We start from the raw sequence: 12,436 nt of genomic DNA on the forward strand, positions 1-12,436 counted from the left end.
AACAAACAAAAATATTTCCATTCTTTTTACCTTCTTTACTGAAAGCATACATTTTACTTTCCTTGAATACAAAGATGTTTTCCTTATTAATTTTTAGTAGCTTTAATTACATATATAATTAGAATTTTAACCCTTACATACCTTAGTGAAAACAAAAAGCAAGCAATTATGAACTGTCTTTTACATTAGCATTCTGTGGCTTGGCAAGTTATAAATACCTTTTATAATTTGTAGAAACATGCTACTTCATAGTACAACCTTTCAATAAAGTCCAAGACATGTTTACCAATAGACTCAAAACACTTTAGTTTTTCTGTAATAAGAAGCCAAAAGTAGACAAACTTATATTTAGTAATTAATGTCTAATATTCTATCTTATTTAGGGACAATCTAGATATTTAATGAATTAAATTAACCTAGCAAAACTTCAAAGTTTCAAGTTGCCAAAGAGATTTGGAACTCAGTTTAAGCACATACACCATAACACATAATTATTGTTAGAAGTTCACCCAGCACTTTTGTCTGTTTCTTATCTGTTTAGTTTGCTTGCTTCCAGTAATTATTTAGATTGCCTAAAAACTTCATGAGACATTAGAAAGAAATTAGCCATTGTTTTAAGTTATTATTTTTGTTAACCAGTTTTGTAATAGAGATAACATCAGCTTATTTGACCAATAAACTTAGAATAAAAGCTGCATGTCTGCATCACATCCAATGCTGATAATTTTAAGGACATGTCTATTTTAATCAAACCAACAAACTTAGACAAGCTTTTATTTACCAAAGATTATTTCATGTCGTGTTAACTTGGAAAGACATTTGGATTCATTGCGTTTAGAAAAATTTTTTGTAAGCACTTACTTTAAGTCAATAGAATAGAGCTCTTTAGAAATTATACCATCCAGAGGTAAAAATATCACACACATATAGCATACATGTAGACACACATACATATAGAGACTCCACAGTTATTTTAAAATTACTGCCATGAATCAGGTACAGTAATATGAGGCTCCCTAGCTATGAATCCAAATTTTGCTTCAAGCCTTTTTATTTATTTGTTTTTTTACTAATATGGAGAAGACACAGAAGCTAGATTTTGGGCGAGAGTGCTCTTGTGGCAGTTTTTCTGGCCTTTTTCCCCCTTTTCTTTTTCTTCAGTTTTAGGAGTTGGTGATGAGCTAGAAAACAGTTACCAGAGAGGCGAGGCTGTAATCCTTTTTGATGTAAAGGAACTGGGTGGAATCTGAAGTGCGTTTCCAGTCTTACAAGGGTTTGTAAGTTGAGGACAGTTGTTCTCCCTGTCCAACTGCTTCACCCTAATTTGCTTTTTTCCCTTTGGGTGCTTAGGTTTATTTTAACATAGGGAAGAAAACCTGGAAAGAAGATGCCTATCACGCTCTGAGTGTCAGCTCCCAGTTTGGCCAAATTTCTGATGCTAACTTGCTAAATCCTTTCAAATACCTTGTCGGTTTCAGCCAGGCCAAACAGTAACTACCTGGAGGTATTGAACAGTTCCAGTAATCTTTAGGGTAGCAGTTTCCCAGAACATCTCTCAGAGTCTCATTACCTTGGAGAGTAGATTAAGGGGGTGTCTGTAAAGTCATGGCCTAATATATTCCTTTCAGTACTATTAATAACTTAATTTTCGATTAGCTTTTTGCAACAAAACTTTCAGTAAGATTATTTTGGAATGTTGAAGTTTTTGCTTTTTAAGTGTGCTTTTTAAATGATCTTATCTAATTGGAACATTCCCTCTAATGGCCAATGTCATCCCCCTGAGGCTGGCAGCAGCTTGGTGGGACCCTTAGCTCTGAATGGAGTGCAACCCACATTCCTGTCTGAAACTATCTCTGACTGCAAAATAGGGTGTGACCGCATTATGTCTGACTATATTTCAGGATCTCTAACCTGATGTTTATTAAGCCAAGCCCTCAGGACATGAAACAAGCTTAGTAAGATATTTTTTGCTGTTCTTTGTAAATATTTACAGCTTCCAGAACCTTTAGTTTGAGCAATTGTGCTGGAAGTTGGCAAGCACAATTCTTTAAAAATTTCTGTTACTTGGCTCTTAAAAAGGAGCCCCACAGTGGCCACTGTAATTTCAAATTATCCCGGGTTATCTTGCCAGCCAATTACAACTATCCTTATTTCGTTAAGCACTTGCAAGTCACAGCATGAAGCCAGCTGGAGTTTGGAGGTGAGGCTGCCCATTTTGGGACTGGCTGGCTTTTAGAATCTTGATTTCCCACTTTTCTTGTAATTTCGTTTTGCTATAAAGTCTGAACAATTCCTAAGGACAGCGTAGTGGGTCAGAAGTGTGCTGCTTGTGAGGGTTACTCCCTAAAGAGAGGTTGTAAACATTCTTGTATGCCTCACTGTCTCCCAATGGCAGCCTAAAACTGCCATGGGGGTTGGAGCTTGGATGACAAACCCTCACGTGGGCTTCCCCAAACAAGCCTTTAATTAATTAATGTGAATGACAGTGGAGGCATTTGATCCTCCAACACTCCTGCTAAGGTTCTCAGTTACCTGAGAACACCTTTTGGCCGGGAGGAGCAATGTCCCTTTTCTTCGGAGCTGAACACATTCAGTCTCTCATTTCTCTATGAAGCAGTTTGTTCAGGCTTTATAAACACAGTTCTTTCCAATTTAAAGCCAAATTAAAAAGGTCAGCCTGGGGGCCAGCCCCATGGCCAAGTGGTTAAGTTCGCAGATTCCGCTTTGGCAGCCCAGGGTTTCACCAGTTTGAATCCTGGGCATGGACATGGCACCACTCATCAGGCCATGCTGAGGTGGCGGCCCACATGCCACAACTACAAGGACCCATAATTAAAAAATATGCTACTATGTACTGGGGGGATTTGGGGAGAAAAATCAGGGGGGAAAAAGAAGATTGGCAACAGTTGTTAGCTCAGGTGCCAATCTTTAAAAAAAAAAAAAGGAAAAAAGATCAGCCTGCCCAGTTCACCCCAAAGTTCCCTCTAGGCTCCCCTGACCTAGGAAGTTCCCCCTAGGTTTTTCTTTCCTAGGAGTGCACCCGCTAGGTTCCTCTTACCTAGGGTATGTACTGGTACCCCCTTAAGACACCTAGTCTTAAGGTTTGAAACAGCACATATAAACTCTGGACTGTTGACTTAAAATAAGGAGGTCCGGGTTTCAGGAGAACTCACCATGGTCCCCTAAAGAATGCAGTGATCCTGGTGGGCTCACTGGGCCCCTCCTGGTACTGAATGCTGGTTCAAGGTAGATTCCAGATGGTGTCCAGTGGGTTTCCCTAAAATCCTGCTGCAACTATGCCAAGAAATGTTGACGCAAAATAACCAATAACCATTGTATAGTTAAGACAAATAAGGTGAGTATACTTGAGCCCGCGTGAGGATTATGACCTGAGAAGGCCTTAGAAAGTGTTCTGGAGAAGCATGGTGTTCACTACAGTCTTATATCTTTTTAGAACAAAGAACATACATTAAACACACCCGGGATACATTTTCATCAAAATTTCAATGAGGTATTCAGTTGCAAATTAGCAGGGCAACATGACGGTAATGTCAGGAAAGGGACCAGTAGGGGGTTACCAATAGGGTGTAGGAAGGGAGGTATGCATTCTTATCTTAAGAGAGTGCATTCTTTAGTGGTTAAGCAGATGTACAATGTATGTTTGGTAGGCCATAAGTCAGCTTTTTAGTTCAAGATGAATCAGTTTTGAACCTGAATAGTTTCCCCTCAATATGTGAAAAGCTCTTGTCCTTACTAAATTATACCTCCTGTGACAATATCTTTCTCAAGAATTCAAAACTTTTATAGCCATGTTATATACCCACAGACCATGTCAATACACAGATTGGCCACTTCTTGAGATCCTCACCTTCAAAACATGATTTATTAGGATTTATCCTATTAGGTTTCACCTGGGGTTATCTTGTTCTCTCATTTTACCCTAGTCAGCCTCTAGACTTGTCTGGAAGTCGTTTGCAACCTATTCTATGCTAGATGCACTCTTTATTGGTATTTTAAGGAATCCAACAGTTGTCGGGCGAGAAGAAAAGATCAACAGAAAGTCTGTGTAATCAAAATATTCTCTCTCCATAGCGACGAAATTAAGAAGTTTTCTTTAAAGAGTGAAGAGTTAGTTCCTCTTTTTAGCAGCAGATATGAAATGCAGAAAAGGCAGCTTTGACATTTCTTTTCAGACATCCAAAGAAAGTCTACTGTTTTCTGTGTAGGGGAGGAAAAATAATTTTCTCTCTACCCTTCCGAGTTCTCAGCTGAGACCCCGTGTAATTAAAGGTGAACAAGAGAAAAACAAACAAGTTTATTAACATGTGTACCTCAGGTAGAGATGGGAGATGGGCTCGGGGAAAAATTAGTAACTCCCTGAGGTAGCCCAAGCCACCTGCTTAAATATCATCTTCAGCTGAAGACAGAAGAAAGGTCTGTGTGGGGTGGGGGTGGGAGACGGTGAGGGGGGATCCAGTTAGGGACAGTTACTAGGAATAAGCAAGGGAAACAAGGGTAATACTTGTCATGGAGATTTAAGTCGTGCTTGTTCACTGATAAGATGCTCTTGGGATTTAGAGTCAACCTTCTCTTCCTCATACTGAGAGGGAGACACCCTTACAAATGGAGATTTCCTCTATAAATGTAAATTTCCATTTCAAAGGGGTAACTTCTCTTCTCATTTTCAGAGTTTCTCCTGTGTCTGCTTTCTCAAAATAATCCTTATGCCAAAGAGGCGTTTTTTTGAGGTGGTGTATTTTGCTACCTTTCATTTGGCTCGAGCATCACAAGTGTTCCGATTTTGTTGCTGAGCAGCATTTCTCAGACAGCCCCTTGCCTTATAACTGCCCCCTCCTTTTCCAGCAGGCCTGCTTTAACTTAGCTGAAGTCAGCTGGACGTGAACGAGGCTTGACCATACAGAATTCGGTGTGAGGAAATGGGGTCGTGTGTAGGCAGCTCTCTTTGAAAGTTCTTAATGAAAGATAGAAAAAGACTGTAAGTGATGGTGAAATACGGAGTCAAGGAGTTTTGTCTTTTTTGTTTTTTACAGGGCAAGACTTTGGCATGTTTAACCTCTGATGGAAAGGATCCAATTGAAAGTGTAAGGTTCCCCACAGGTTGTTGTTGGCTGGATGAGAGTGAGGAATTATAATTTCACAATAGACTAAGCAGTTAACACCTGAATACACTTACCCACCTCAGATTCACTAATAGCAGCATAAACAATTATTAAGTTCATACTGATGAACTATAATACAAAGTCCACAGTGTTACCTAGAAGTATCTTTGCCAAATGTATTGGATGTGAATATCATCTAACCTATAGCTGTAACTTCCTTCCAGTTTATAGGCAGTATAGAGGTTAGAGAGACGAGTTAATACCATAATGAAGTAAACAGACTGTCTGATGTTCTATAGGACAAGTGGCTCAGTTTCTTCAGTAAATCAGTATCCTAGGGGAGGAAAAAAGCAGGAGGTGTGGATACTTCTGGATGGAGAGACTTAAGAGAGATAACCAAATGCATTATGTAGTCTTTAATCGGATTCTGATTTGAACAAATCACATGTGTAAAAAGACATTGGTGGATTACTGGGGGACATTTGAAGGTGGACTGGGTATTAGCTACTAAATAATATTGTTAATTTTGGTAGGTTTGTTAATGGTATCATGGTTTAGTAGAAAAATATCCTAATATTTTGGAAATGTATACTGAAGTATTTAGGAGTAAAATGTCTTCATGTCTGTAATAGACTATAAAATACTTCAGCAAAAACAAAAAAAGATGAAGGAAATATAGCAACAATATTAACAATTTGTAAACCTACATGGTGGGTATTATTATGACTGTCCATTATACTAATTTCTATACCTTTCTCTGTGTTTGAAATTTTTCTTAATAAAAAGACTAAAATGATGGAGGAAAAAAAGAGAGAGATTGAATATACTAGAAGAAAAGGGATAATCAGAAATGTAAGATTACTGAAAAGGTGGAGATAGATAGGATTTAAGTCTTAGGTAGAGGAATTGGCCCAAATGATAGAAAAGTTAGCTCTCTATTATAATAGACGGGAAGAGGATAAGATGATGAGTCAGTTATGTTTGTATAGTTTTGTATTTCTAGTCCTGGAAAATTGAAAGAGTTCATGTCTGATGACTTCTACTTTCTCTGTGATACAGAAGGCAAGGTCATCTGCTGCGAGAGGGATTGTGAAAAGGTCAAAAGGTTGAAAAGAGTTCAAAGGAATTGAAATAGTTCATAGTAAGAATGGAAGTGATGACTAAAAAGCTACATATAGGGTTGCCAGCTGGTTTTGAGGGCCTAGTTGAAATTGGTGGTATGAATTTCTAGTAGAACTAATGATACCAAACCTTTTAATCTCAAATTCATGTGCCCATGTGCAGTAAGCCAATCATGGAGACATCTTAGGTGCTTGGAGATGGAGAAAGGTTTATTCAAATTGGCCAAAACGAGAAGGCAGAGGATAGGTTCTCTCAAATCTGCCTTCACAAAAGAAGGAAGCAGGGGGTTTTATAGAGCTAATGGGCTTAGGGGGAGGAATTTTGGAGAAACAAAGGGGAAATTGTGTTTCTTTCACGCCAGGTAAGCCCTTGGGCCGTTAGACTTCTGGGCATCAACTGCAGCTGGAATTTGCTTGTCTGGTGATCTAACTTCTTTGAAGGCATTCTTTTACTTGTGCAAAACAAGCTCATAAATCCTTGTGACCCTTGAGTCACTCCTCAGGTTAAACAAGAAAACAACAAATTAACAAGACTAACTTCTTTTCATGTGTATCTCTGTTGGGAAAAGGTTGAAGGGTGAGCAGGTACTTACTGAATATTTACAGTAACCCTCAGGTACCGGCTTCACTAATACACCCTGTTGTTTGACTTTTTCTATCAATGTTTGGTTGCTTGAGTGCTGGCCGAAAGAAAATAGGTAGTTGGCTTCATCCAAGGTTGTGATTTTTGTCTGTCACATGTGACAAAATAGAAGGGTAGAGAAACTAGGGTGCTGGCAAAATTGTTGATGAAGTGCTGGACCTGGAATCTAATCTGTATAAGAAGGGAAGTACAACTTGCAACTTATTCAAGTTCTGGACATCTAATGCACAGAATAGTGATTATAGTCAACCACGCTGTATTATATACTTCAGAGTTGTGAAGAGACTGGATCTTAAATGCTCTCTCCACAAAAAAGAAATGGTAATTGTGTGATGTGTTTGAGGTGTTAGCTGACTCCTCCCTCAGTGGTAATCATATTGCAATATATAAATATGTCAAATCAATACATTGTACAAACTTAACTTACATGATAACTTATACAATATTATCTCAATTAAAAAAAAGAAAGTGCCACAAACTCAGTATATTCCACAATGGGCTCCTCATCTTATGAACCTTTTCCTTGTCAATGACTGTGAAGAGTCTAGGATTTTACCTACTTACAAGCCAATGAATTAGTCTGTTACCGTTTCATGGATGCTGGCAGAAAACATGAGTCTCCTTGGTCAGAGACCAAGTACCTTATTACTTCCAGCACAGCCAGCAAGTAGCATGGCCTTATGTTAGTTTGTGTTGATTCCTCATGCTCCTCACTTCCCATGGGGGTGATTCAGGTGGGTCTGGATGGATGCTGCACATGCACTGAGTTTGTGTCACAGCCCAGAAACACTGAGCTTGGGGAACTTAGCATTTTTATAGTAAGTGGAAGCCATTCTGCTCTTTGTCTTGGAGGGGAGACATTGTCTTATCCGTCAAGGTTGCTTACTCCAAATACAGCCCTGAAAAATGGCTCAGGTAAAAGTGACTAGGGCCTTGTATTCTAGGCACACTCAGCAAAAATGTGCAGGGACACTCAGGGCCCATGGCTTCTCCCAAAAGTTCCCCATCCACAGAGTGGTGGTAATGAGGGAACTGCTTTTTCTTTGTTTGCCATTTTTACTCATAGTACCTCCATCCTTTTGGGAAACCGGGCTGGAAACTCTCCTTCATTTGCTATAGATCATAGTCTCTCCTGAGGAACTCTTGCTAGAAAGCTCTTCTTTAGTGGGTCACTTGTATGTGGGTGGCTTTGGGGGTGGAAAGACAAAAGAGGGGAGGCAAGAGGTGGTTTTGAATGCCTTAAAATTTCTGAGGCCCTTTAGGGCCCCTTGATGCTGCCGTTTAGTACATTAACAGCTCAATAGGAAAGTCTTAGACCAGTTCCTGCTTGCCTAGGATTTTTTAGAACCCTGAAAATGAAGAGGCATCAAAATCAATCAGAGTTTCTAGGATTTGGGGGCAAGGATATCTTGGGTATGGTCCAGCAAGGGCAAACATCCATGCCAGTCTTCCTCTACTTTGTATGTGGGATGCCTCCACAGCATGGCTGATGAGTGGAGTAGATCCACACCCGGGATCTGAACCCGCAAACCCCAAGCTGCTGAAACGGAGCATGCACAATTTTAAGCACTCAGCCATGGGACTGGCCCCTCAATGGATTTATTTTTTAACTTGACAAAATAAATTTTAAGTTAATCCTGAAAGAATAAACATATTTGTACTATAGTTGAAGTGAATGAAGGATAGATTCCAGAAACAAATTCTCTCTTCTGGGAATTTGGAGTTGAGATAGTCATCTTGAGCTCTAATCGTGACCTGAGGAGAAATAAACTGAGTCTTGTGCTTAGAGAAGCAGAGAACATTGTTCTGTAGAAAGAGGAAAAACAAAGATATGAAGAGAAGAACAGGACAGGTAGAGAAAGAATCCTACCAGTTTTCAGCCTCTGGTCTCTTCCTGAGGTGGTAATATTCCTGCCTTTTGGTTCTGTGATCCATCCTAAATCCTTAGAACAAATTTTCCTTTATTTCTTAAGCTATTTCAGGTTAGTTTATTTACTGGAGAAGAAAAGTATCTTAGGTGCTAGGTAGGGATATAGCAAAGAATAAAGCAAACAACATCCCTGCCTTAAGGAGCTTACACGCTACTAGGAGGAAACAGACAACAAATAAGCAAATACACGCTAGATAGTGTTGAGTCTGATAGGGACCTGACAGAGACACAGGGTAAGGGGCCTAGGTGGGTGCATATGTGCTATCAGCAAAGGTGCCTCTGAGGAGGTACCTTTTGAGCAGAAGTAAGGGAACAAGCAATAAAAATATCAAGGGTAAGAGTGTTTCAGGAAGAGGAAAGAGCAAATGTAAAGACATGGGGCCGGGGGTGGGTAGGGGATCAGAATTGGCCACCCCAAAATGTGTCTCTTTGGCATGAGGATTATTTTGTACTGGTTACTTTTAAAAACTGCAGACTTGGGAGAAGCTCTGAAAAGTAGAAGTTACCCTTTGTAAGAGACATTCACATTTGTAAGGGAAATCTCCATCTATAAAGGTGTCTCCCTCTCTGTACCAGGAAGAAGGGGGGATGACCTTATCTCTAGAAAGTCTTATCAGTGTGGAAGGCAAGGACTTAAATCTGCATAATAACCTGACTCTTGTTTACTGTACTTTTCTGGTAATCTCTCATAACTGACTCTACCCACCCCCAACATCCTCCTTTGTCTTTAGCTGAAGATGATATTTAAGATGAGAACCTCTGCCATTTTGGCAAGTTGCTCAGGTTTCCTGAGTGTCTCCCATGTATACATGTTATAAAGCTTTGTTTGATTTTCTCCTGTTATTCTGTCTCATGTGAATTTAATTCGTAGCCCAGCCAGAAGGACCCAGAGGGTAGAGGATTTGTCTTCCTCCCCTACAACACTGAGGCTGGAGTCTACTTACTGTGTTCAAGGAACATTAAGAAAGCTTTTGAGTGGTTGGAGCAGAGAGAGTGAGAGAGAGTGATGGATGAGGAGGTCGCGGGGGTGGGTGGGGAGTGGGTTGTATAAGAGATTGTGTAGGGCCCTTTAGGTCAAGATAAAGAGTTCGGCTTTCCTCTGAGTGGGCTGGAAAACCATTGTAGGATTTAAAGCAGAAGAGCAACTTGTGTTTTAAAAGGATCACTAGCTCCTCTATTTAGAATAGACTGGAGAGTGGTCAAGGGCAGTAGAAAGGAGACTAGGTGAGAGATGACGGTGGCTTGGACCAAGGGAGTCAAAGTAGATGTAATCAGAGTTGGTCAAATCCTGGATCTTTTTTTGAAGGAATAACTGACATGCTTTGCTGATGGATTGGATGTAGGGTGTGAAAGAAATGGAGAAGTTAAGGATGACTAGGTTTTTGGCTTAAACAATTGGAAGAATGGAATTGCCATTTACTGAGATGAGGAAGACCTGGGGCTGGGCTGGAGCTCAATTTTGAAGTATTGTTTGAGGTGCCTATTAGACATCTAAGTGGGGATGTCTATTGGTGCCCTCTGAACTGTTGTATTTCTCACCGGACCCCATTCTAGTACTAATTCTCTATAGTTTAGTCTTGAATACGACAACTCGAGATTTCTCTTCCATCCTCTGATCATATTCCTCCATAAAATCCTTCAGCAAATAATCTAGATCTATATTTACTAAGAAATTTTAAGTTCTAGTAATAATTGACTATTTCATTTGAGTTTCAGAAGGACCAGAAAGAAGTTGTATGTCAGTATTTTTAAAGTAGATTAATGATTAATATATAAATGGAGAACTGAATCTTTCTCTCTCTCTCTCTATTTTTTAATAGTTGCTTTCATTTGTTAACTTCTGCGATAAACAAATTTAAAAGATGAGTGAACTGGAACAGTTGAGGCAGGAAGCCGAACAACTGCGGAATCAGATCCAGGTGAGAGCAAACTTTTTCATTTTGAAATTTGAACACTTTTATGTAGTACTAGCAATGAACAAAATTTGTTCACTAGTTTGTCAGTCTACATATACTAAATAATTTATAAGGTTAGAAATGGGTCAGTTTGTTTTTATCATGCCTCTAAAGAACTCTCCAAAAATCATTGCTAATAAATACCTATGTGGACTAATGCCCTCTGTGTCCCTAAGAAGTTAATATATGTAATCCCTGCTAAAAGACAAACATAATTCTCTTCTTATTCACACACCTGGATCGTAGTTTGATTTTTGGTGCAATATGATGAGGCAGATAGTATCACTTTGTGATATCCTAGAAAAATATTAATGTTGAAAACATTAGACCGTATAAAAACATTAAAAATTATTAGTGGCATAATGACGACATCTGTCATCTTTTACTCTTGGAAATCAGCTCAAAACAGTAAAGAGCATAAGAAATAAGTACAAGCTCCGTCTTTAACAAAGGTGAAAGACACTTAGAACGTCAAACCATTGTAGGGTGGGGAAGAGCTGTCAACTGGAGCGATGCAGCAGGGTGTGGGAAGGCTTGAGAGAGGGTTTCTGCAGCTTTAAGTCTCAAACAGAGTAGGTCACACTCCCTCAGGGACAACAGCAAGAATGCTTTCTTTGGAACAGTGAAAACGATGCTTCCTTGGATTGAAGAACATCCCAAGGAAGGCAGAGATGCAAATGAAAGGATATAGACATAGCATCTTTTAGGAAGCCTCTTGGTGAGCAGCTTGAAGGAAGGAGACTGAGTTTCGTGTGCCTGGCACTGCCTGCTTCATTTCGCAGGGAAAAGTAAGGACTAAAACAACTTATATAAATGAAGAACTTCAGCACGAAGCAGGGAGAATCCCTAATAACTTGGAACACTGCTCTGGCCCTCCCCAGTATGAACCTCTTGCAGTAGCTTTTTCGGAAGAACTCATCTAATTTAAAAGTGAAGAATGAGAAAAAAGGAACAAGCATAGGATCTACACAAGGATATTGCAAGAAAAGAGAGGAGAGGAGCAGGAAAAACGAGGTGAAGAAAATTCCCCAGAAAAATGTTGATTCTGGGCGGATTGAAATCATAACCAGTCTTATGGCCAGAAATTCAAGGAAGTTAATGATTTAGATGTGAATAAGAACTGTCAGTTGATACCTTAGGTGTCTGAACAAAGCTGTCAAAACAAAGGAAGGATTTATTTTGCCTGGGATCATCGGAGAAGGCTTCATAGCTAATCTCTGAGTTAGAGGTCACTGCCACCACCAGAATGGCTTCTCCACCATCTCTACTTTGTGTCACTTGTTCCAGATGCTGAGCAGGACTGACTGATTGGCCAAGCACGTGGTCACATGCCCATTTCATTTTTCTTTGTTTGATTTGTTCTGTATATCTGTGAGCTTGGTGTTTCTTTGTAGATTCCACACATAAGTGAGATCATATGGTATTTGGCTTTCTCTGTCTGACTTATTTCACTTAGCACAATGTCCTCAAGGTCCATCCATGTTTTTGCAAAATGGCAAGATTTCATTCTTACTTACAGCTGAATAATATTTCAATGTATATATATGTGTATACCACATTTTCTTTGTTCATTCATCTGTTAATGGGCACTTAGATTATTTCCATATCTTGACTATTGTAAATAATGCTCCATGAATATGAGGGTGCTGATGTCTTTTCAAGTTAGC

At 39.5% G+C, this 12,436-nt stretch overlaps 1 protein-coding gene across 5 annotated transcripts in view; it reads left to right on the forward strand.

Annotated features, from left to right (window-relative positions):
* Positions 1-12,436, forward strand: part of GNB4 (G protein subunit beta 4) — a 66,729-nt gene that overhangs the window by 21,736 nt on the left and 32,557 nt on the right. For 3 of the 5 annotated variants that reach the window (XM_044771121.2, XM_044771117.2, XM_044771118.2), the window contains one exon: positions 10,635-10,733. In XM_044771121.2, coding sequence (XP_044627056.1) covers positions 10,677-10,733 — 57 coding nt within the window. In that variant the 5' untranslated portion in view covers positions 10,635-10,676. Of the gene's footprint in view, positions 1-5,051; positions 5,103-10,634; positions 10,734-12,436 lie in introns of all 5 variants that reach the window. The other 2 variants (XM_070509382.1, XM_070509381.1) reach the window with 1 other exon arrangement.

The sequence above is a fragment of the Equus asinus genome, chromosome 5 (genome assembly GCF_041296235.1).
Source record: "Equus asinus isolate D_3611 breed Donkey chromosome 5, EquAss-T2T_v2, whole genome shotgun sequence".
NCBI lineage: Eukaryota > Metazoa > Chordata > Mammalia > Perissodactyla > Equidae > Equus > Equus asinus.